The sequence below is a fragment of the Gymnogyps californianus genome, chromosome 1 (genome assembly GCF_018139145.2).
Source record: "Gymnogyps californianus isolate 813 chromosome 1, ASM1813914v2, whole genome shotgun sequence".
Taxonomy (NCBI): Eukaryota; Metazoa; Chordata; class Aves; order Accipitriformes; family Cathartidae; genus Gymnogyps; species Gymnogyps californianus.
Window position 1 is genome coordinate 67,018,988 of NC_059471.1, and position 25,123 is coordinate 67,044,110.

General features: G+C 39.6%; 2 protein-coding genes across 5 annotated transcripts in view; one reads left to right on the forward strand and one right to left on the reverse strand.

Annotated features, from left to right (window-relative positions):
- The window catches only part of TFDP1 (transcription factor Dp-1), a 49,128-nt gene extending 41,194 nt beyond the window's left edge, over positions 1 to 7,934 (forward strand). For all 4 annotated transcript variants that reach the window (XM_050905613.1, XM_050905621.1, XM_050905606.1 and 1 more), the window contains 4 exons: positions 351 to 502; positions 1,273 to 1,439; positions 2,049 to 2,130; positions 6,589 to 7,934. In XM_050905613.1, coding sequence (XP_050761570.1) covers positions 351 to 502; positions 1,273 to 1,439; positions 2,049 to 2,130; positions 6,589 to 6,736 — 549 coding nt within the window. In that variant the 3' untranslated portion in view covers positions 6,737 to 7,934. The remainder of the gene's footprint in view (positions 1 to 350; positions 503 to 1,272; positions 1,440 to 2,048; positions 2,131 to 6,588) is intronic.
- Positions 7,935 to 18,158: 10,224 nt separating this feature from the next.
- On the reverse strand, positions 18,159 to 24,627 carry ATP4B (ATPase H+/K+ transporting subunit beta). Its single transcript, XM_050915120.1, has 7 exons — positions 24,516 to 24,627; positions 22,991 to 23,119; positions 21,563 to 21,676; positions 20,570 to 20,769; positions 19,150 to 19,203; positions 18,487 to 18,579; positions 18,159 to 18,320 (listed from the first exon to the last, which is right to left on the reverse strand). The coding sequence occupies exons 1-7, from the start codon at positions 24,625 to 24,627 to the stop codon at positions 18,159 to 18,161; spliced, it is 864 nt and encodes a 287-aa protein (XP_050771077.1).
- Between the last annotated feature and the right edge of the window lie 496 nt (positions 24,628 to 25,123).

The window sequence follows — 25,123 nt, forward strand, 5'->3', positions numbered from 1 at the left end:
GCAGCTAGCAGGGAATAGTAAACAGAGTGGAAGTAGGATGCTATATGAAAATTCCTTTTTCCAATCATTGTTACCTCTTCATTCTGTCAAGGATCTGTCCAAGGAACTGTCCCGATGTAGTTATTAGAATGTGCTTTTTTTTTCTCAGTTAGTTTTACCGTGTTGTATTTTTCAATACTATCGTTTGTGTCTCTTCTTGCATCTTAACATGCAGGAATGTGGTGAACACTCTCTGTCCTTTTCTGCATTTACTTGCTGCAACCATTGCTGGTATTTATCTGAGGGATTTTATTGTTAACAGGATCTTAAAGGTTTAATTCATACTTTCATATCGCTATTGCTTTTTGTAGCAAATTGCCTTCAAGAACCTCGTTCAGCGAAACCGTCAAGCAGAACAACAGGCAAATCGACCGCCACCTTCCAATTCTGTCATCCATTTGCCATTTATCATTGTGAACACCAGCAAGAAGACAGTGATTGACTGCAGTATTTCAAATGACAAGTGAGTTAACAAAGTTTTCTGTCTGGCTTTTGGTACAGCTATGAGTTTTATGTCCATACTAAAGTGTTCATCTAGATTTGTTAAAAATGAAATTAAAATACATTTACTTGTGCCTTTTGTAGATTGAGAACATGCATTTCAGACAGGCAAAACTTAGTCATGTTGAATAGAAACAGTTTTATAGAGCTTTTTAATAAATAGAATAATTGTGTTCACATTTCATAACTTAAGACTTACTATCTAGAGACATTAGAAGCAAAGTACGGCAGCTCTGCTGAAGTTTTATATCATACTTTACCAAGTAGTGTTTTCCTTTGGCTTTAACACGAAATGCAGCCAGCAGAATTGGAAATGGATTTTGCTTTCAGAACTGCTGTTCTCTACTTTTAGTTCAAAAAGCTACATTTTTCATCTGCTAAATAAAAGTCAAATGTAGCAGTGGTTTCTCTTTGCACTGTTAGCTTACTAGAAAAGCTTAAAAACATGAAAAAAAATTACACAGTAGGCAGAGGAATGGGAGTAAAGAAAAAATTGTCAAACGTGCAAAATGTTTAATTAAAACTCTGTATCTGTTAAACCTGTTAATGATCTATATAGTGTGTATAGTTACTGTTTTAGTTGCTTGCTATCAAATACATAAATCTTGAAAAATTTGATTGCTTAATGTGATGTGTCATTAACACTGTGTGTTAAGCTTTTGAAATGCTGCAGTTCCTGAAACTAGAAAGGTAAAGTCATTGAAGCTAATTGAGACATTTTTTCCTCTCCAGGTTTGAATATCTATTTAATTTTGACAATACTTTTGAAATTCATGATGATATAGAAGTACTAAAACGAATGGGAATGGCTTGTGGGCTAGAATCTGGAAGCTGTTCAGCAGAGGACCTAAAAATTGCAAGGAGTTTGGTTCCTAAAGCTCTGGAACCATATGTGACAGGTTAGTTACTCCAAGAAGAGTTGTTTTGTTTTCCTCCTTAATACGGGACTCAAGGAAAAAACATGAAAATATCTAAGATCAGTTAATTTCCATTGGTTTGTGGTGAAGATTTCTAACAAGTTCTCAAATATATCTGCTTTTTAGTGTACCTTAGGGAACAAGTAACACAGAGATTCACAGAGAATGGGCTGTTGCTCTTTGCAAAACCACATTTTGCATTATACCACACAAGCAGATCTTTGCAGTGTCTAATTCTTTTAAGAGGACAGTATTTATAGTTGATTCACCTGCAAAGGCAAAAGGTAGTAAGTGCAAACATGGTCATGGCTTCATTTTACATTGTTTTATCATTTTCATTATATAAGAATACTGAAGACATCTGACTTGCTCACTTCAAAAGAAAATGTTTTTTTAATGTATTTTGAAATTTTGCTGTTGCACTAGCTTCTTGTTTTTTAGTTAATGCTATTTTGGATATAGTACATCAATACGTTTTGTTGGTTTGGTTGCAAGACTCCTTTTCTGGACTTCAAAAGGATTAAGCATTTCTGCTGAATTAGATGAGTGTGTTTTGAAGTATTCTTGAAACATATATTGTTCATTTTACAGAAATGGCTCAGGGATCAATCAGCAGTGTATATGTCACATCTTCATCAGGTTCTGCATCAAATGGCACAAGATTTTCAGCCAGGTGAGATGAAATTATCAATTAGTTTTTAAAATCTGTGATCATCAAAGAAACTTAGTTAGAGATTAAATACTTCATGAAACAAGTTCTGTTTTGATTAAATGTGGTGTGGATATGTGTTTAAGTTTATTCTCAGACATCACTTTTACTTGAGTAGTGGTGGTTCTTACTAGTGTCATTAAATAAATCTTTTCCTGTATAGTGGAAAAGGAATTGATTAGACTGGTGTTAATCTTGAATGTATTATTTTTGTTTAGTGTTGAGTTTGTGACAAGAAAACAGATACTTCCCTAAAGATACAATATGGGCAGGATTCTCCCTTGGTCATTTGTGTCCAACTTAAAAAAAGCTTTTGGTCTTTGGGTTTGAAACAGCATCAGAAGCTGGTAGAGCGATAAATTGTAACTTGTGTTTAACTTTGTGTGGACATATGTCATTTCTGAACTTAGCTATTATTTTTCTCTTGCTATATAAGACACTTTTCCTTATGTAGTCACTAGTTGCTAGTTTCTTGCTGTTACATTAATCAAAAAGATATCCTTCTGCGAGCTCTACTAAGTTGTAAAATGAGTCAAATATCATTGAAATGTTTAACATTGTTAACAAATATTCAAATTGAGCAAGCTGATTAGTTGAGCAAATTATTTGCGAAAGTGTTCATTTTCTACCAGTTGTTTCTATTGTGTCTAGAAACTTAGCCTTATCTGAAAAATTAGTTATGCAACTAATCCAATCTGGGCAATTTTAGAATTGCAGAATGGTTTGGGTTGGAAGGGATCTTCAAAGATCGTCTAGTCCACCCCCCCTGCAGTGGGCATGGACATCTTTCACTAGATCAGGTTGCTCAAAGCTCCGTCCAACCTGACCTTGAATGCTTCCACTGGTGGGGCATCCACAGCTTCTCTGGGCAACCTGTTCCAGTGTCTCACCACCCTCATCGTAAAAAATTTCTTCCGTATATCCAATCTAAACCTACCCTTTTTCTGTTTAAAACTGTTGCCCTTTGTCACTGCAGGCCGTGGTAGAACATCTTTCTCCAAATTTCTTATAAGCTCCCTTTAAGTACTGAAAGGCCGCAATAAGGTCTCCCCAGAGCCTTTTCTTCTCCAGGCTGAACAACCCCAACTCTTCTCAGCCTTTCCTCATAGGAGAGGTGTTCCAGCCCTCTGACCATTTTCATGGCCCTCTTCTGGACCTGCTCTACCAAGTCAATGTCTGTCTTGTACGGGAGACCCCAGAGCCGGACACAGTACTCCGGGTGGGGTCTCACAAGAATGGAGTAGAGGGGGAGAATCACCTCCCTCAACCTGCTGGCCGCGCTTCTTTTGATGCAGTCCAGGATACAGTTGGCTTTCTGGGCTGCAAGCACCCATTGCCAGCTCATGTCCAATTTTTTGTCCACCGGTATTCCCAAGTCCTTGTCCACACGGCTGCTCTCAATCCATTCATCCCCCAGCCTGTATTGATACCAGGCACTGCCCTGACCCGTGCGCAGGACGTTGCACTTGGCCTTGTTGAACTTCATGAGGTTCACATGGGCTCACTCCTCAAGCCTGTCAAGGTCCCTCTGGATGGCAGCCCTTCCCTCAAGCATAGCAATTGCACCGCTCAGCTTGGTGTCATCCACAAACTTACTGAGGGTGCATTCAATCCCACTGTTTGTCATTAATGAAGATATTAAATAGTATTGGTCCCAGTATGGACCCTTGAGGGACACCACTTGTTACTGGTTTCCATTTGGACATTGAGCTGTTGCCTATAAATCTTTGGTCATGGCCATCCAGCCAATTTCTTACCCATCAAATAGTCCATCTGTCAAACTCGTATCTCTCCGATTTAGAGGCAAGAATGTTGTGGAGGACTGTATGAAAGGCATTCCAGAAGCCCAGGTAGATTACTTCTGTAGCTCTTTCTTTGTTCGTTGATGCATTCACTCCATCATAGAAGGCCACTAGATTAGTCAGGCACAATTTGCCCTTGGTGAAGCCATGTTGGCTGTCCCATATCACCTCCCTGTCTTCCATATGCTTCAGCATAACTTCCAGGAGGATCTGTTTCATGATTTTAGCAGGCACTGAGGTGAGACTGGAGAGGAGAGGGCAAGTTGTAGAACTTTGGCTCTTTCCACACCAATGACTGTTCTATGTCAGAATCATTGTCAGGCTCTGCCTTGTAAATTATTTGGGAAATTGCTATACCACTGAAATTCTTAAGGAAGTCCTAATTTTTAGGATATTTAAGCCATTTGTGTTTAAAGGCAAAAATCCTGTATTGATGGGATTTCTTTAGACAAGAAAATACAGCTTTATTCTTGTTCTCTGAAGACAGTCTTCTGGCAGCTTTTTCTCACCCATCTGCCTTCCGTCAGTTGGAAGGAGGTCCTTCTAAAGATACAGTATCTAGCTTACTTTAAAAGGCTAATGCAATTCCATTTTTAAAGCATTTCTTTTTTCAAAAGAAAACCCTTTTTGTAGATGATAGGCTTACTTGAATGCAAAGCAAAAAAAGTAAGGAAATAACTTACAAGGGAAACAGTTAAGCTCAGGGATGTGTGGGACTAGCAATGGTGAGGAGCGTGGTTTATGCTCCAGCCCATTCCTGCTGCCCAAAAAAGTGTGCAGAATTCTGCCTGTTTTGTGCTAGGGAACAGAAGCTTGAGTGAGAATACTGCCAGAATACCTTTTGAGAAGCAGAACTTAGACGGTACAAAAAATCTCCAGTTTTCATTAAGGTTCGTTCTGTGATAATGAGCATGGTGTTAGTGAAAAAGAGCCCATGTATTTTTAAGACTTTGAAATTTGAATAGGCCATTGCTAGCAAGAAGCCAATAGAAAACCAGAGGCTGACTGTGGTATTCTTGGTGAGAAACACAAGAACTCCTACCACTTCTGTTTCTTAGGAGGTTGGAAAAGGGGAGTGACAAATTTTGTTTAATTATAGTACATATATAAATATTCATGGCAATAGGAAACTACAAGATATGTAGCTTTCCTGTTATCGAAAATTGCTGCCAAGGCAAATAAAGGCTGTAAATTTATTTAGCAAGCTCTCTAAAGAGAGTTTGCAGAAGACTGAAGATGCTGCTACCAATGCCTTCATCCCAGTTTCTTTGTCTTACTAGGATACTCGGGTTATGAAATCCAGTTCCATTTTTATCAAAAAGAGGGGAGACAGGTTTTTGGGTTTGTACTTTCAAAGTTCACAGGAACACAAGAATAATCTTTTTTTTTTCCTTCGTTTTTGAAACTGCTTCTACAGATAATTATGGAGAACCTGTTATAAGTCATCTAACTACAGCTAGACAGATATCTTAGTATCTTCCTTTTGAGTAAGTGTGCAGAACAGTAGAAACTCTTGAAAGTGTCTTACTGGATATGTTTTCCTTGTGAGCTTCTAGGGTGTGCCCCTGCAATTTCATTCTGTGTGATGATAGATCATTGAATTAGCTCCATACAACAACAGTGCACATGATTGATTATGTGCGTTAGCTGGATTAAAAAATGGCTAGCAAACGTATTTTTGAAAGCAATTTTTTTAATTATGAATGTCTTTCAAGTTGGAGGTGCTATTTCTGTGATTTTTAGAAAAGCATTTTGCCAAAAATTTGTGACCAAGTTTAATAGTTTATCAAACTATTGAGAAAGTAAACAATAAAAAAGATTGGCAAAATAGCAAGTAATAATGGAGGCAGGAATGTTTTGGCTCTATTAAAATACTTCTGGATACAGTTCATTCCTCTAGGAACAAGACATTTCAGACCATATCTACAACGCGTGTGTGTATTTTGGTGGAAAAATAACACATTCAAGTAAGAAAGTGGACACTCTCTGAATCTACTTGGTGATCCAGGAGGTGGATTTTCAGTGTAGAAATACTCACAGAGGGAGAAATATGAGATGCCGAAGTGGTTGTTTGGGTTTTGTTTGTTTGTTTTTTTAAACTAGAAAAGAAATGCATAAAGAGAAGAAAACAATTTCAAGTTAAAAATACAGCACATGCAGCAATGATAGTTTGCCATGTAATAACAAGGAATTAGAGAGAAGCTATTAATACCTTCATTTTCCGAGTCTTTGAATCAAGATTAGTGCTTCTGAAAGACATGATTCACTGGTGATGCAAGTGTCCAATGCTACATAAAAATATTAAAGGGCTTAGATAGCTGTGTAGCCTTAACACTAAAAGTACTTCAGAAGAAACCTGGAAAGCGTACTTCTAAGGCACCTGTGAAAGGATTTAATCTTTATATTAAATCTAAAGGAAGAAACATAGTAAGAACCATTTCAAAATAACTTCAACTGTTTCTGCTTTTGAGAAACAACTTAGACACATATTAAAGACAGTTTATAAAGCAGCAGTGGCAGATTCATTAAGGAATGGAATAGATACATGATTATATTTAAGAGCACAGTAAACGGGGGGAAAATCATAAAGCAATGCCAACTGGCCTCTTTCTTTTTTCAGTGACTTTTCCAATGGTGGAGATGGGATGTTGGCTACAAGTTCCAACGGATCTCAGTACAGCGGCTCCAGAGTTGAAACGCCAGTTTCTTATGTTGGGGATGATGATGACGACGACGACGATTTTAATGAAAACGATGATGACGACTGATGCCCTTTGCTTGTAGACTATTTTTTGTTAAAATTCAGCAAGCTTCAGGAATAAATTGTTCTAGGGAAAAGTGTCTCAAATTACTTTGCCCCATCCCTCAAGGAGAATATTGGTAAGCAGTTCTGAGTTTAGAAATTGCACCTCTGATAAGCAAACAAGGATTGTTTTATGTAGGATATTTTTAAATGTGGTGTGGATGTGTGTTTTTGATACCAGTGTGTTAATGCAGAGCCTTTATTTACTCTTGTTTTAGGGGTTTTTGGTTTGTTGGTTGTTTTTGTTTGGGTTTTGTTTTTTTTTTTTTTTACTTGAAGGAAAATGGATTTTGCCCCAAATGTTCTTGCAAAGTTTGCTAAAGAAAATGTAGACACATCATTGAGAAATAAAATGCTATCCTTCTGTGGAAAATGAATACACTGAATGGCAATTTATTTGGAGTGTATTTTGATTATGCCACTTCTTGAGGGATAGTCAGCTAATGTAGTAGTGTTTTTTTGTTAATCACGCAGTGTCCAAAGAACCAAACAAGAAAGATACGTCCTACTTTTTTACATGTTAAATTCCAGAAATGTTGTTGTGAACTTATTTTCCCTTAAATTATATCTAACATTATGATTCCACCAAGTTTATATACTTTTCACTGTATGTTGGGACATATGAATTACAAAGTTTTTGGCAAATGTTTACTGCCAGTTGGTGCAGCTATATAAAATGTCTTGAAGGTTTGGAATGATTTATTGCTTATGGTAAAATTTGCCTGATTTCTTACAGGCAGACTTTGGAAACTTTTTATTATATAGTTGTTTACATACTTATAAGTCTATCATATAAAGACATGTACTGAAACAAATGTTTGTATTTGTTTCATAAGCATCTTCCTGTAATCTATTATAAAGTTGAAATTAAATATAGAGAATGTTTTAAGTTTTTTAACTCAAAATTTGTCAATCATTTTTAATAGTTCATTTTTATAAAAGGAATTTCAGGGCAGGTGGTAGTCTTTTTAAATTTATTCACAAACAATTAACTGCACAAATACTGTCAGCTGCCTATTCTAAGACAGTAGTCTTTTTATTGAAACACAAATAAACTTTTCTGTAATATTTTATGGAATATAAAGAGACTATAATTGTTTGACTTGTTTAACCTTGGCACTGTTAGTTTTTATTAATAAAACGCGCATGGGCATTTTTAACAAGCTCTGTGGTTTTTCTAATTTTAGGGTTATTTTAGAACATTTCACTACTTCTCGTCACAAGACCTAGAATTAACTGTCTCGGGATACTGCATCTACAGTACAGAAGGCCCAGATTTTTTGCTGTGATTTAGTAATTTGTCCTTATAGCTCTTGGTAACTTAGGATGCAAAAAGCAGTATCTTACCCTGTATGCTCTCTTCTTTCATGTCTCCTTATTTCAATCATGTTGCTCCTCAGCGCATCAGGCCAATCTTAGTGCTCCAATCCAGCTTCTCTGTTTAAAATCCAACGCTTACTGTCCTAACTTTTCATCGCATATTCCTTAATCCTGGCTTGCCATCGTACATTCCCATGTCCTCAAAACAGCTCTTCATCTACCTTCTGTATACTTCCACCTTAAACCTTTTTGTTAGATCACATCCTCTGTTCTCACCTGAAAGCACAGGTTACTGAACTGGCTGAGTCACTCTGCAGGCTGCTATCACAGTCAGGATTTGTTGCTTCCACAAACTCCAGGGAGTCGCTGCGAAGACAATTTACAGTCTAGTAACTGCTCTGTGTGTGGTAAGGGCTTCTGGATGCACTTAAACCCTGTGGTAAACATGAAGTGTGTTACATGGTTTTTTTTCTCTGAGGGATTATGCCTTGACAAATCTTCTATGGTAAGGGGACGTGGGTACTTACTACAGAGCAGTTGATACGCAGTGAATGTTTTCTAATCGTATCAAACCTTGTTGTAATATGAGTGAACCAAACAAATTACTTTTATGGGCCTGGGGGGCCCAAAACTATTTGGGGGAGGCTAATTGAATGCTTTGCTTCTCACTGGAGATGTCATTCTTTGCAGTGCTAATGCCAGAACCAAGGTTCTTGTCACAGTTGAGTCAGCTGATTCAAATTATCGTTGCTGTTGAATGGCAGTCCAACAAGAGTTATCAAGGAACTTTTGACAGTCCAAAGGGATTATTCCAGTTTTCCCTTATGTTCTAAATCTCCAGTGTATGATTCAAGATTTACCTGCAAAGAGTGAGTACAGGGATGTTAAGGAAGGCTGAAAGCATCTGACAGTTTACTTCTGGTTCTTAGTGGAACAGACCTCAGATGAGACAAGGTCAAGGTGGGAGTGAAGGTGTGGCAAAACAGGCATTTCAAGAGACGTTACTTTGCTTGCTTTTGGTTGCTTATGAATCTCTGAAATGGAATTTGAGAGTTTAAACAAGCAGAATTGGAGTGGTTTGGGGGAATGAATCTATATTCTATTTACGGTTGGACTCGATGATCTTAAAGGTCTTTTCCAACCTAAATGAGTGTCTGATTCTATATTACCTTTGTTTCAGGAGAGCTTTCTAGTAAAGGCAACAATCAATAACAAGAGAAGGTCTATTGACTTTTTAATTACTTGCTAGATTTCAGGCAGTTACCTGGTCATAGTGTTCAGGTGAAGGGGCGGGGAGCGGGGAGGGGAAGAGAAAAGAGACCAGTAGTGAGGGAGGAGGTGGAAAAGAGAAATGGAGACTTGGAGGAGGAGGGAACCAGAAAAGAAAGAACAGATTGAAACTTAAGGTCTTTACAGAAGGGCATAAAAAGAGAAGAAGGTGTAAGTTGGGAAGAAGTAATGAGAAACTAGTCAAAGACTACAAAAAAGACTAGCAGTAGAAACTTTATTTAAAAAAAAAAAAAGGCAGAGAAATGCGTAGAACAGATGTAATGATGTCAGGCCTGGCATGAAAGGAACTGGAAAGTGAGAGAGAACTTTATATGGTTCTGATCTCTGAAAAGGGTGGTACCACGCGTACAGATGGAAAAGGAAGATCAAAAGCAGGAACAGAATGTAAGAGGAAATCTGTGGAAGCAGAAAATACTGTAAGGAGATAGAAACTAGAATTCAGTTTAAGAAAGATTGACGGTAAAGGTAATGAGGATGGTAATAAGGGCTCAGTTTGGGGAAAAACATGACAGTGAAGGGATGTGCTGTTACTCTAATTTGTCAGCGTGTTTTTGTGATCTGAAGAAGAGGAAAAGTTGCAAAGTGTGTATTTATATCTCTGAAATGGTCCTGCATATAAATTCTGGGAACAGTGTGCATCTTTTACTGTTTTTCTAAAGTGATACTGAGCTTTGAAAGACACTCTCTCTATTTTGACATGTATAACAAGTTAAGAAGGATTTCTTGAATTGTTTGTTTCAAAAGTAAACTGTTTTGCTTTTCCTGTAGGAATTTGCTTGTCTTAACTAAAGAAAAGCAATTATGACTTTGGAACCTTTTTTTTTTTTTTAAATCTTCCTTCAACAAAAGGCAGCTATTGCAGAGAAGAAAAAATAAATGGGGCTGACAGGGTACCGGCCCTTGAAGATGACCATTTATTTAACTGTTCATGGAAGGAGATAACTGTCACAAGATAAATCTCTTCGTTTCTTTATCAGTGAATACACAGGTTGTGAAATCTTCACATTAATGGGAAATCTGAAAATCAGATGCTGCTTTAATATAAAAAGGGCGAAAGGAAAAAAAAAAAGCATTGATGTAATACTACTGGAATGATCATCAGTAGAAAGGAAAGTATATACACTGGTTTTCCCAGGTAGTTCATTGTTTCCTGTAGGGATTTCCTTTCTCTTGTCTGCTTGTGAGAAGAGTAGTAGGCTATTTATCGTGACTACCACATTGAGTTCACAACTTTCAGCCCTTCTCAGATCTGTCTGCTTCCAGGAAGATGCAATTATTATCACTCACGCTTTATTGTTAAAGCCTTCCTTTACCTTAGTTGTCATTCATTTATCAGGAAAAGCAAAGACCAGCCAGCCCAATGAGAGCAGCAACTTTTAATGTCATTATTTTCTAAATTTGGCGTTTAAGATTTTTCCAAGGTTTTTCTTGGTCTCTGATTCCTCCTTGAGCTTCCATGGATTCTGGAGGGTTACCAAGATGCTCAGGGGGCTGGAGCAGTTGCTGTATGAGGAGAGGCTGAGGGAGAGGGGCTTGTTCAGCCTGAAGAAGAGGTGACCTCAAGAGACCTAATGGCAGCCTTCCAGTACTGCGAGAAGGTTATTGCAAAGATGGAGTCAGTCCACAGTGGTGCATGGTGAGAGGATGAGAGACAACATGCACAAGCTGAAACAAGAGCGTTTCCAGCTGGGTTTAAGGAAGAACTTGGCATGGTCAAGCTTGTGGAACAGGTCGCCCAGAGAGGTTGTGCTGACTCCATCCTTAGGGTTTTCAAGACCAGACAGGATAAAAGCCCTGAGCAATGTAGAGTCTGATGTCACAGCTGACCATGCTTTGAGCAGGGATTGGACTAGAGATGACCTGAAGTGCCTTCCAGCCTGAATTACCATATGAATCCCGTAAAAGAGAGGAAAAGAAAACAGAAAACACGTTAGAAAATACCATATATCAGTATCATGAACAGACTAACAAGTGGGTCATCTGGCTTGCCTGCCTATCGAAGACTCAGCAGAAAAAGAATGGGAGCTCAGCTCATCTTCAGAAGCCGTCAAAAGTTACCAGACTCCTATGATGGAAAAGGTGGTTAGATGAACGGGTAGAGGTGAAGACTGTCTTCCTTGAAGATGAGGTTTCTAAGAAGCAGAAATAAAGTTGATGCTGAGAGCAGAATAAAGAAGGGCAACAACTGACACGCACGGGCGTTTCCTACTTCCAACATTTGGTTACACTGCTAATTCTCATCTGGCATGGTGATGGTTGTCACCTAGCTGCATCTGCCTCTCAGTTGGAGAGCTGCTGTCCCCAGAGAGACAGTCAAAGTACGTCAACACTAACAAGTGAAACATTAATTGGAGAAAATCATGATTATTGGTTCACATCTTTGCTGTGATAAAGGCAGAATGTCCTGATGTGGCAGAGAATAGAGAGAGACTGGTGTTAATCAAAAATCACCCATATAATATCTTTACAAGTGGTTTTGTTTGTTCTGCTCTGACCTCTTTTGTTCGTTAAATTTTTGGATGTTTTGAACAGGTTGAAATCCAAATTTAGGCTCAAAGATTTGATCTTCTAGCACGTCACTATGTACAGATCATGGTACATCACTGTAAATAGTGCAGTGATACCAGCCCTAACCTATCAGGAGGGCTGGTCAGAGCAGAATGGAAAGTTTCTGCATTGTAGCACATTAAAAGACAGTAAAGTTGCAGACTTCAGGGCAAGGTTTGTGTTCTTTTATCATGTAAACTTTGAATTTGTTAAAAATAAAGCAGAACACTAAGCACATACTGTAAGCTTAACTCTTAAAATGGTGTCGTGGTTTAACCCCAGCCAGCAGCTAAGCACCATGCAGCTGCTCACCCCTACCCCCTCCCAGTGGGATGGGGAGGAGAATCGGGGGGGGGGGGGGGGGGGGGGGGGGGGGGGGGGGGGGGAGTAAAACTCGTGGGTTGAGATAAGAGCAGTTTAATAAATAAAGTAAAATAAAATATAATGCTAACTAATAAGAATAGAAATATAATAATAATTGTAATGAAAAGGAATATAACAAAGAGCGAAATAAAACCCAAGAAAAGACAAGTGATGCACAATACAATTGCTCACCACCTGCTGACCGATGCCCCAGCAGCAATCCACCCCTCCTGGCCAACTCCCCCCTGTTTATATACTGGGCATGACGTTCCATGGTATGGAATACCCCTTTGGCTAGTTCAGGTCAGCTGCCCCGGCTGTGCTCCCTCCCAGCTTCTTGCACACCTGCTTGCTGGCAGAGCATGGGGAACTGAAAAGTCTTTAGCTTAGGATAAGCGCTACGTAGCAACAACTAAAACATTAGCTGTTACCAATATCATTCTCACACTAAACCCAAAACACAGTACCAGCTACTAAGAAGAAAATTAACTCTATCCCAGCCAAAACCGGGACAAACAGGCAACCTGGGTAATTTACGCTAGGTAGAGTGGATCTCTACATTTCTGATGCTGATTTTTAATGAACCTTGAAATAGTGAGTAAGTTCTTACAGACTAAAGTAATGCTGGAGTGCCAATTTTCAAAGTGATGTGAGGAAGTCCTGTCCAAATGTGGTCTAGACAGCCTGAGACAAGCCCTGAACCTCGTATTAGAAAAACTAATTAGCTGTTGAAGGAAACAGCTAAAAGAGAACTAAAAGCCTGGAAGGTTAATCATTGATGACAAAGTACAGAATAGGTCTTACCAAATGAATATGGGAGGAGACTGCAACTTCTTAGCTGATTAAGGAAACAATGGATATGTTTCAGCATTTTAAGCCTTTTCTGTTTCATTGCATTCTGATTTTAAATACGTATTTTACATTATCAAGAGATGGTATGTTAAAGGGTTATGAACTGTTTACTGCCGAATCAAAAATAGTTTTCGTGGCATTATCACTGACAGAGTAGCTGCATCAAGTAAGATTATACGCCTGATTAACGTTTTCTTCAACAACCCAGAAGAAAATTTAAAAATATGTTTAAGTGATACTGGTTAGAAAAGAAGTAAACAATGAAAAGGAGAGATTAATGTGGGTTGCTTGGCAAGCAGGGCATGTCCAAAAAATGTCATGGTTAAACTACACATCTTTTGAACAAAGGATTCGAGCTGCACTTGCAGGAGGTAAGACTATATGCTGAAAATGTAGGATCCTAAAAATGATCTGGGTGTCGAGGTGGACAAGAACTGCATAGATCTCCTACATGGTGTTTTAAGGAACTAGCTAATCTGATTTTGGATGTATAGGTAAAACTAATAATGGATTGGAAAGTGATGTTGCATCCAAATACATACAGCGAGACCAATAGTGGGCAGGTATGTACTTGTTAGCATCATCATTTAAAAACGGTATTGAAAGAATTGGGAAAGACTCAGAAAAAAGCGCTTCCCCCAGTTATTTGATACCTAAGGTCATGATCTTTTAGTAAGAGGTTTAAGGAACTCTATTTTGGTTTATTAAAAAAAAAAGAAATTACTGGATTTATGTCAGGTCGCACAAAAAGATGCCATTTTAACAGGCTCATCAATATCAGAGAGAAAAGTGACACAAGATTTAAGGACTGGGACTTGAAATCAGAATAATTAAAATTAGTTATCTAGTTGATAAAGATGGTAATAAACCGCTGGAACATATTTTGATTGGAATGATAGAATTCCCACATTGGTAACAGTAGGACTGTGCATAAATACACGCATTAATGATCAAGGCCGTTATCCCAAGTGTCTCTTCAGAATTCAGTTCTTTCTCATTTTAGACCAAGTGAGAGAGATGTAGTGGGATCCTAAAAAGGGAATTTTCAGCCCAATTTCTGCTCTTAACATAATGAGAAGTGCCATGCGTCCATTGTTATCACTCTGGTATCAAGAAGAAATTGAAAGGGAAGAAAAGTGAACAGTCTTTGTCCCCAGTGAGAGAGAGTTTTTCAAATTAAATTGAGGAAAAGGACGCCTGTTCTTTCATGCACATTTTTATTTTATGCTAAACAAGATAATCTTGTTTGAGCTTGAACTTTTGTATCTGAAAGACATGAACCTTGTGAAGGGAGTATATGTGCAAAGCATAAAATATTTTCTGTAAGCATTGTTGATGCAGCTGTTACTCTACATCCAGTTACTGAAAGTAGCACATGGTTAGACAGCTTCATTTGCTGCAGAATCAATCTCCGCCTGACTTTTATTACAGGTAAGAGATTAAAACCAGTTATATGAAATGATGAGAGGAATTCCCAAGTGCAATAGCAATGACATCATGTGGGACCATTAAGCAAAGACTTAATTATTAATATATAGTACTTAGCAATTCTGAAAGGTAGAGGGCAAATGTTTTGAACTTGCTGTAGTCTCATAGTCAAAGCAAAAAAATCCTTTAAGCCTCAAGGAGCTTGTATTCAGTGTTTTTCTGCACTCTGTTAATTTTTCTTCATCATTTTTAATAATAGACATTAGGGCTTTACACTTTAATTATTGGCTTTACCAGTCATATGAATATTCATAGGAATAGATGGGGGATTTAAGAGGAAGATACATCTCAAAGCAACTGCTGTGTTTCGGTTCTCTCTGCACTGATCTTCAAGAGTTTTATTTAACACCTTTAAGGGCTAAGTCTGGAAACTAAAATTTATTGGATATAAAAAATCCCGGCATCAATGATACTAGTTCCATGGCATGTTGTTATCGTCTTCCCTTTGCCTCTTCTCCCGGCTAACCTCTCTGTTGCGCAGCTGATAGGAAAAAGGGCAGACAGTCTGGCACTGACAGCCGCCCCGTCGTCTCCTCTGGTAACGCCTGCCCGCCCCCGCCGCTGCTCCAGAGGCGAGGGCTAACTGGCTTGTCTGTCAGGTGGCCTTACCTGATCGACATCTAATTGAACTCAGGAATTTGCTTTTACTTGATTTCATTCTTAAATATGCTGCTTCAGTTTCCTAACCAAAAACCCATGTAGCCTGACAGTTTTTTTCCTGTTTATATTGTTCGGTCTAATCAAATATCTCTAATGTTGCGGCTGAATTTACGTGTATCTATGTATACATCTATATATGTTCTTGCATGTGGGTGTGTATCCCTCTGTGTCTCTCAAGGAATTGGAGACTTGCATGGGAGTGCTTAAAAGACTGATAAATGAGGCCAGTTTTAAACTTGAAAACAGAACTACTGAATTCATTCCTTAACACCACACTTTGTGCTAATGGTTAGTTCTTGCATATTATTAATCATTATTGCTATGTATATAAAACTGTTAGTCTATAACACTTGTACGCTAAATTAACTGTGACTATACCATAGTATGGAGCTGCTGCTGTACAGCTGGCACTGATGGCCGAGGTCTTCATTAGTCTCCAAGGTGAAAGGCGATCAGGCTGGAGAGCTCTTCCGCCAGGGGAAGTGTCTGTCTTTGTTTCTCCCCTGTCATTGTTGGCGGTTTATGCTTCTTCCCCCCCAACCCCACCCCCCCGGCCTAAAGGGGGATTCAGCTGCCCCTTATATTGGTTTTGCTTTTGCCAGTCATGCCTCTTGCGCCTTGGGCGGGATGCCCTGCCCGTTTTCCTTCCCCATTGTGCTTATTTTGGTCTTTTATCTTGTAACTTATGTCGCTCGGATGTCTCCAAAGTGCAACTGTGCAAGCCTGTCTTTGCTGCTTTGATGGTTACATTGCTCACTACGTGAAATGCTTGTACGTAGTGTTGGGCTGTGCCATCGCAGTATTACGAAATACTTGCATGCTGGTTGTTCTGCTGCTTAAGTGTGTTTATAGTTGGGTTCCAGGCAAGCTAATATTAACTATACCCAGATTAATACACTTAGAGCTTTCCCAGAGCTTTTCTACTTCAGCTATGCTAGCCACAAACCTTGCTCTGTATTATTATTATTATTATGTGTAATTCCAGTAAAGAAAGAGAATAATCTCAGATGGCTAAAAGTTCAAGGGAAATCTAAATTCAGGGTGACAATCTTTGTACTTAAAGAACCAGATCTGGTGGAACTGTATACCCTTTTTTTGACCTCAGAGCACATCATCCTTTGGTCAACACGGGGACGCTTCAGTCTTTCCTTTCAATGTCTTTATCCCATCAAAGGTCTTTTTGTAAAGTTGGTCTAGGCTGTCATTCTGAAGCTGTAGCTATGCAGACGCCCAGTCCGTGGGAAATTTGTTCAGCATCTTCCTGTGTTGTGCTGTAGGGCGAACTAAAATGTGAGCTTGTAATATTGCATCGCCTGATTCAAACGTGCAAATTGTAGACGCTAAATCAAATACAGTCAAGCAGAGGATCTGCCTATGTTGGAGACACCAAGGGAAGAGTTCTCGGTTTTCTTGGTAATATTTAAATGTTCTGTTTGTAGACAACCTTGAATTACCTTTGAGCATGAATTACTGTTTTGTTATCAAAAGTATTTTATTATTTTATTGTTTTCCATCTTATTTTGGAAAGATGCACAGGGGGAGACCTGTGTTCCAACAAGGATATAAAGTTGATTTTCATTCAGCCTCTTAGAAGAGAGGCAAATTCCCACAGTAAAAATTGAAACATGAAAGGGCGGGGCAGGGGGGGAATCTTATATGAGGATGCATTTTCTTATTGTTTCTGAAATGCAGAATGCCCAATTTTTCTAATAAAGGCTCAAATACCATTTGTGGTTTTGAAGGGGAAATATTCCCCTCCAAATGGATTCTTTCTGCAAGCTGGCTGTCTGAGTGTCACTGTAGTAAAGGAGGTTGACTTGTTACATATTCCTGCTTCCTAAGATACCCAGGTAGTGAAGGTGAAAAATGATTTCTTCTCTTGAATATCTTTTTTCTGTGCGATGTTTACTCTCTGGCTGAAGCATCCTGGACTTCACCTAACATACTATACAGACACAGCAATCTTGTGTCTTTCTATCATATGTGGTAGCGTTGGACTTTTCAAATTTTAGATTCACTTAAAGATTTAGTGTTACTTCAGCATCTTCCAGATTATTCCAAGTAACCCAAAACTCATCATTGCAGTACAGGGCTATTCTGCTGGGAAAAAAAAAAAACAAACAAATGGCAACCTCTAATAGTTAAATGAACACAGTTCTCCTGGATGTAACTGGATGTTACAGTCTTACCGGTCATTTTTATTAAGTTATATACATACAGAAGTTGTAAGTGGTACAATAAAATCTGTAAGATAGAGGAAAGATTTCAAGTTCACTTCTTTTGCAGTCATTGATTTGTCAACTAAAAAAATCTGACTTGGCTGACTAGTACAAAAAACCAATCCACTGGGATACAGATAATTTTAATATACTTTTATAATTTATACATCCTATACAAGAGAGATTGAGAATTATGTTACTTGCTAGTATTTCAAAGTATTGATTTATTTCCTAGCTATCTAATTATTTCTCAATATCCAAGATTTAGTATCATACATCAGTTAGTTATTATGGTTTGAAAAGTGACAGAAAATAATGTTTTGATCCTATACTTATTTTCTTTGAAGGCACAGCTGCTCAGTTTAGAGGAAACTTGTTTTGTACAAATATTTGCATGAAGGCAGCAGCATACCGTAGCCATGGAATATTAAGCTATGTACATCAAGATAATCCTCATCTCCTTCACACACTGAGAATGGTATCTTGATTTTTAGCTATATGGGTCATCTTTCAGTAGAAAACGTCTCTTTGCACTGTAATTTGTGTAAATTTATATGGAAATCATAGTGAGAAAATAAATACGGATGAATGTGATAGTAGGTAAGTTTACTCTTCACATGTGTTTTTCAGAAGTGTCTCTGTTGCTGCTCAGTCTTCTATTTTCAATTTAAATTCCACTTTTCCTTCATACGGATCATGAACATTATCAAAGGTAATTCCAGCTCCAATGATTTTGCACACTATTTTAAGTTCTACATTCCTCGTAATGTTGAGAAATTTCACAGCTACCAAAGGATTGCTGTAGCTGGGCTAGGAGGGGGGAAAAAAAAAAAGTAATTTTACACCACCAATTTAAAAATGAAGTCTTAAAATTAGCCTTCTCTCCAGTTCTCGTAAGATTGCAGAGATGGCCCATACGTCTCATCTTATACAAAGATAAAGAAGAAAAGTGATATTGAAATACATGAGCACCCACCTGCGCCTTTTTTCCATAGTAGGGGAAGTAGTGCAGGTTGAAGGTACCATTCACGGGGTAGTAGTCCACCTCCAGCGGGCGAGACTCGTCACCCTGTTTGAAAAGTAAGAAGGAAGCTTCGTTGGCGAGGCAATCGTCAGCCAGCCCTGGGCAAGTGTTTTACTGCTGCTAAAAGCTGCGTAGTGTGCATTAAAACTCAAGTTCAGCAGTCTGTTTAGCGCCGGTCTTATTTTTATTTTTTTCACATAAAAGTGGAAATCTCCTGCTGTTACTATTGCCAAGAAAAACAGGCAAGTGTTCTTTCATAGCAGTTGTGAATTCAGTGAATGGGGACCTGCTGAAATGTGCCCAGAGCCTGAAGGAGCTGCTCTGAGGCATGAACTTCACTACTGGGAGCTGAAAGCAAACAGCAAATGTTCTTCTCTGCAGCATGGAAAAACAATTTTTCGGGTGATTTAAAAATAAAGCAAACATTTTTTTTTGTTCTTAGGATGTCTGCTGGTGCAAGAAATTGCACAGAACTGAGAATATTCCTAGTATTTGGCCAGAATCATCTGATTTCCAGAGCTGCAGGGTAATCTTTCTGGTCGCAACTGCTCTTCACTTGCTGTCAGAGCTGCAGTGCTTGAAATTTTTGAGACTCGGACCTCGTACACTTACCACATATGTGCAGTCCACCCTTGGTGCAGTGCCATTGCCAGGGAAAAACTTGATAATCTGAAATAGAAAACACACATTTGGTCATCTTGGAAACTGTTTTGAGATAAAAACGAGCAAACGGTTAACTGAGCTTCAAAGGATGCTTAATGTGTTTCTGCGTAAGGCACTGTCAAACAGATCATCTCATCTTATGTACCTGGGTGAAAAACCGTGTCGTGGCTGGATATTTAGGAAGCAGGACTCCGTGCTGCCCGGGATGGGCACTGCAGATGGGCTCTAGCCTGGCCAGGACAGGTAGTGCTGCACCTCCTGGCAAGTCCAGCTCATTTACCCACATGTACCACTTGCTCTTTCTAATGCTCCAGCAGCCAGGGGTCTCTTAAAACAGCTAATTGCGTGACAATAAAGGAAAAGCTGAATCTCTGTGCTTTTCATCTTACGCCTTGTTAGAAAACCTTGGCTTTGGCAGAAACCTTTGGGCCCATTTGATCCTACAAAAATAGTGGGGTTGCATGCTGTAGCAGCAAAGGCGAAAGGAGATAAAGCCCCCCCCCGGCACTATCCATGCGCCCTTCCCCTGCCGGGGCTGGCGTGCAGCCTTGCTGAAGGAGGCAAAGGCGTTTTGGGGAAAAGCCTGCGTTTCACCTGCCAAAATCAGGGGCACAGCTCTCCTCTCACAGTTAGTTCTTGCACAGATTCTTGAAAATGTCTAGAGTGCAAGCCAAACCAAAAATCAAGTGATTTTGTCTATCAGGAACTGGAGGAGAATTTGAGCTCTTCGCTTTTTACCGGAATGGAATTAGAAGGCTCGGAATTTTACCTGAAAACAAAAATAAAATGCTTATGCCTTCGTCTATGTCCTGAAAAAATTAAAGGAAACATCGAAGATTCCCTTTTTCCTCTCCAAAAAATATGTGTTGCTGGTTTTCACTGAAAAAAATATCCACCGGGTTTGAATTTTGTTTTTATAGGTTCTGCTAAAGATTTTCTTTGCAGCCTGGAGAAATAAGGCATGCAAGTATCGCCTCTCTGAAATCACTTCAGTTACTGTCACATCTTAACGCCTCGGCTGAAGGCACAGGATTGCGGTATGGCAGAATGAAACTGTTTTACGTACTAGTTCGTCGGATGAGAGCGCTACGGAGATGCTAAAAAAACTACAACAAAAGCCAAAGCTTTAGAGAGTCAGTTCAGAGATCGCTTTGCCCTGTGTTACTTTCCTAGGGGTGGTGACCAAGTCTCACTATTTCTCTGGTAACTCTGGAGGTCTCTCGGGAAAAGCATATGAATTTGTCTTCCCAGTAGAAAGCAGAGATTAGAGCCCGCGGCAGCAGACGATGTAGCAGCTCCCCAGCGGAGACTTGAGCTATTGGGGGGGTTTTGGTGAATTCTTTACTGCTCAGCACCTTGAGCTTGTACTTACCCTGTTCATTTTTATAATAAAACAGGGTTTTCCTTCTGGAAATCCGAAAGTCGGATCTGTGATGCCGGAGCAGTTTTGAAGCATATCTGAGGTAAATTTGCAGGATAGTTTTGTTTTATTCGGGCCATCAAAGGTGTCCTGGATGAAGTATGTGTCACTGGTGCAGTTGATGTTCAGATGCTGAGCAGCTGGCGTATATGCTAGATGTGTGAAGGAAGAAAGAAAAATTCCCCTCTGAAGTTTTTCATATATAAGTTATATATCCCAATATCAGGCTGGAGGTTATACCATGGGAGACTGTACTTCAAGGGAAGTTGGGCTTAGATGGAATGAGGAAAGTTTAAATTGTTTGGGGGATTTTTTTTTTTTTTTTTTTAGAATACCCAGGCAAAGCAAAAAAAGAGATCAAATTGAGTTAAGACTGGCAATTTGTGTTGATAGCTCCATATAAAGTCAATTTCAAATATAGTTTTTCTCAGTATGTGTATGAGAAACACAGAAATATGATATTAAGGCTCAAAAGGAATATAAATGTGTTAAGATATGAACAGGCAAATAGAGCACCTAACCTACTTTGACTATACTCTCCGATGACACTATGCAACGGCTTCGCAAGACTTATTATGGCACTTTGATATTTGTAGTCACGGACAGTATTAGATTAATTTAGATGAGCCTAGTTTTAAAGACCTTTTTTCCTCCTTCTTCCTTCAAACTTTCTATTGGCCTATTTTATTAAGGCTATTTAGGATTAAACAAAGTAAAAGCTCTGAAGCAGAGCTCTGCTTTTAATAGACATGTTTACATATGTTTGATTTATAGATTCATGAGGTGATTTGCTCATCCCTTTCAGAAGATGCATTTTCCACTCAAAATCTGTGATTTCAGAAGGACAAAGAGAAAATGGAAACACTAACTTAAGGTCCTCAGACCTAATACGGGAGATAGGACAGCACATTTCTTCAATATTATGCAGGAAACCTCATTTTTTACCTGTCAGAAAAGTCCGAAGAGTTGTCACTAAACCTTCCCAGGTTTTGTTGTCGGATACGTTGTAATAAATTTGTAGTCCTCTATCCCCATAAACGTCGGGTCGTAACGTTACACCTTTGTGGGGGAAGAAAAGGGAAGGCAAAGCAGAGCAGAGGTGCCAGGCACAGATTTGTTTATTTAAATTGACAATAGCAATTACGCTGCATCAAGACTCGTTATTGTAAGCGTAGGAGATCCCCAGGCTCTGCTGGGGAGGATTTAACCACGTATGGAAACCATCTCAGCTGTGAGTTGTTCAACCAAAACCCTAAAGCCTCTGCTGCTGCTAAACTCTTTTCTTTTTATGTATACCCATGCTGTTATCAGAACAGCTTGCAAAATCATTCCAGCAATTGCACTGGATTTCCCCAGGACTTGTTAACAATAACAGTTATAATAGTCACATCAGGTTAAAGAAACAGATCGTACTGCAGCGTGAGAAACAGCGTTTGAAAAAGCCACATTTAATATTTCACAGGAGTGATTTTGCCAGCAAACACCAAACTTACTGAATATTGGGAGAGGAAACTTCAAAACACAACAGCAGCAGACAGAATAATTTTTAGGGCTACAGCTTCGAAAAAGTAATTTTTTCCCTCCCACTGTAAAAACAAGCCATCGGGGGGTGAAGTTTTAGCAGTGTGCACTGACAATCTCTCGCTGATGATCTCCCCAGTCTCACTTCATGTCCCACAAATCTTTATTGCTAATCCCATGTCTCTGTCTTATTTTTACTTGCTTGGCCGCTGGCACAGCACATCCCAGCGGGGGGGATTCCTGCTCTCCCAGGGACTTTCCATGCTGCCGGCAAGCGTGGAAATACCCAGCCCAGGCTGCTCGCCTCAGTGCCCCTCCGTCTTGCTGAGCACCCCAAAACCCTCCGGGGTGCTTGGGGGGGCTGGAGCAGAAATCAGAGTTTCCCCAGGGGCTGACCCCTGCCAAGTGGGGAGAGGAGGTGCCCTGCAGCCCGGGAATGGCTTCTCCACTTGCAAGTGACTGCTACAGGCAGGCACTGATTGTCTCAATAGCGTGACGAAATAAATTAATATATATATTCATTTATATTATATTACATTATATTGTATTATATTATATGTTCATGACTATATTCGTATATATTTTATATATAAATATAAATGTAAAAATCCATAAATGAATAAATGAAATAAATACGCCCTTTTTTTTTTATAAAGCCTAAAAGTGTTTTCAGGCGGAGGTTAAACTTTGCGGGGATCGTTTGGGGAGAATCAACCTGATTTATTCCATGTTTGTCTCTCCTCGCACCCGGGCTCTGCCGATGCGTCTCAGCCCAGCCCCACGCAGCCGCTGTGGGAGCCTGGGGGTGTTTAACTCCCCCCAGGGCAGCAGCCGGCCGGACTGTGGCAGTACCTGGGGATTTCAGCTGGTCTTGGTAATCCGGCTCGTACGGATTCACCGTCCTCATTAAAGAATATATGGAGAGTGCGAACAGTCCTGACATCACCACGTAGAAAGCCAGGTAGTACAGGCTGATCCACACTGTGGAAAAAAATGAAGGCAAAATCTAATTTTTCGAGCAAGGCGGTGCAGTGATCCCTCCACAGCCGGGACCGTCCCGGCAGCAGCGGCTGTCTCCTTTCCGCCCTTAGCCCCAGGAAGGTTTTCCCTGCAAAGGGACAGGTGTTTTGGATCTTTTTCTCTACACTTAAAAGACTATTCTAGAAAAATTTGGCAGTACATTTGTTCAGTTTTACAAGGATTTTTGAAGTAATTGGTGCTTAGCTCAGATTATTTAAAGCTTAAAAGATTGTGTGGCTTCTTGAGGTAACTTCACATATTAAGACCATTTATCTACTTATTACACATGGACTAAGTGACACAGCTGAGGTATTTCTGTGACAAAAACAAGTTGCTCCTTGTGTTATGTGGATGACAGACGTCAGTATTTCAGGTGTGTTGATTTTAGATTCATATCACTTCACCGCCTTTTACAGCTGAAATCACCTTCAGCAAAATGTGTCATCTTGCTGTTTTATTCTGGTGTGAGATGCAGAATAATGTTGTGTTTCTGTCTGTATGTGCATAATGCGTCTTACACATGGCTGGTGGTGCCCTATAAGCAGCCAGTGGTTATTTTGAGGGGCTGTCAGAAACTGGTCCCTATAATCATCAGCGCCTCGTAGCACCTTCTTCTCTCCAAACTGGAAAGGCTCACATTTCAGTTTCATTTTCTGTAAAATTCTGGTTTTAAGAATGGCCATTAAGCTACGCTCATGGGCTGCACGGCAGAAAAAATTCACCTGGAAACTTGCAGCTACTCTTACGGTCCGTGGGAAGAGCAGGGATCTTCCTTACAATGGTCAGGGCTGCCCTTCCCAGAATGCAGATCAGAAAATACATCATCGTTGTAGATGCAAGTTTGGCTATGGGCAGGGAGACTCAGCTGAAATATGCACTAGCACGCGGTGATAAGAGAGAAGATCTACTGAGCAGACAATAATTTAGAAAGGAATTTCGGAAAAGCAAAACGTGTTTCCAGAGAATTGGACAAAACCCACCAATTAAGCAAAATTCTCCGCATACCAGAACCCTCTTTAATCAGCAGTCAGAACCACACTGTAACCATCACCCTTAGCTATTAATAAGTTAACTGTTAATGTGTTAAGTTTTGTCCTCTTTAAGTATTTGGTCCAAAACCAGTTTAAAGTCTTCTTACATTTGCAGGAACTACTTGGATCAAGATTTTGATCTAATCGATTCAGCTTATAGGGCCACCCTAAAAGTGGCTCAGAAGCATATATGAGAACTGATGTCTTCAACAATTACATCTACCACCATATTATGTCCCATTCATTAGGACGACCCCCCCCCCCCCCCCCCCAAGGCTTTTAAGCATACCAGAAGGAAGAGAAGACTCTTGCATGTGAAAACCTACCCCAGTTAATCAAGGTCCTGCCCATGAAGAGCTTTGTTTCTGGATTCCAGACAAAACGACGGAAATTTTCCATCCGTTCGCTGCAGGTCTTTTTTTCATTTAACGTTGCCATTTTCTCACAAAGTTTCCCCAAAACGCGTCCTCCTCGGAAACTAAGAAATTCAACCGGTGCCCAAACAGTCGCCCAAGAAAAACACTTTGGTTTTTATACCTTCTTCTCTGCTGAAGGTCACCGAGATTACTTCCTATACCAATGAAAGCCCCTGCTCACCATTATCAACCCGCAGCAGATACAATTCTTTATAAAGGGTGTTGATAATGCTGGTGTTGAGGCTGGCAAAGAAAAGTTAGCTCCTATCAATTGCCCTTCTCTTTTCTCTTGACTGCCTTAGCAGATCGGCAGAGTTACGCATTTTGCCGAGTGCCTGTAGGGCTTGCGATAGACTCAGTGTGATAGCTGTTATCAGAGCAGATAAAGCGAAGGAGAACTTGTTTCTCTCTGGGTTTTCTTTTCTTTTTCTTTTCCAATTAACCTGCAAATGGCGGATGTAATTCTCCCACTACAACCTGTAGCCGTCTGTTGGGATATAGGGGACCGCAGTGGGAGT

Coding starts and splice junctions, on each gene's coding strand:
- ATP4B (XM_050915120.1), bottom strand. CDS start 24,627: ATGGCAACGTTAAATGAAAAAAAGACCTGCAGCGAACGGATGGAAAAT. Junction 18,580..19,149: donor CAAGGGTGGACTGCACATAT/GTGGTAAGTGTA, acceptor CTTTTCAAACAG/GGTGACGAGTCTCGCCCGCT. Junction 18,321..18,486: donor ACTATGGAAAAAAGGCGCAG/GTGGGTGCTCAT, acceptor CCCCCCTCCTAG/CCCAGCTACAGCAATCCTTT.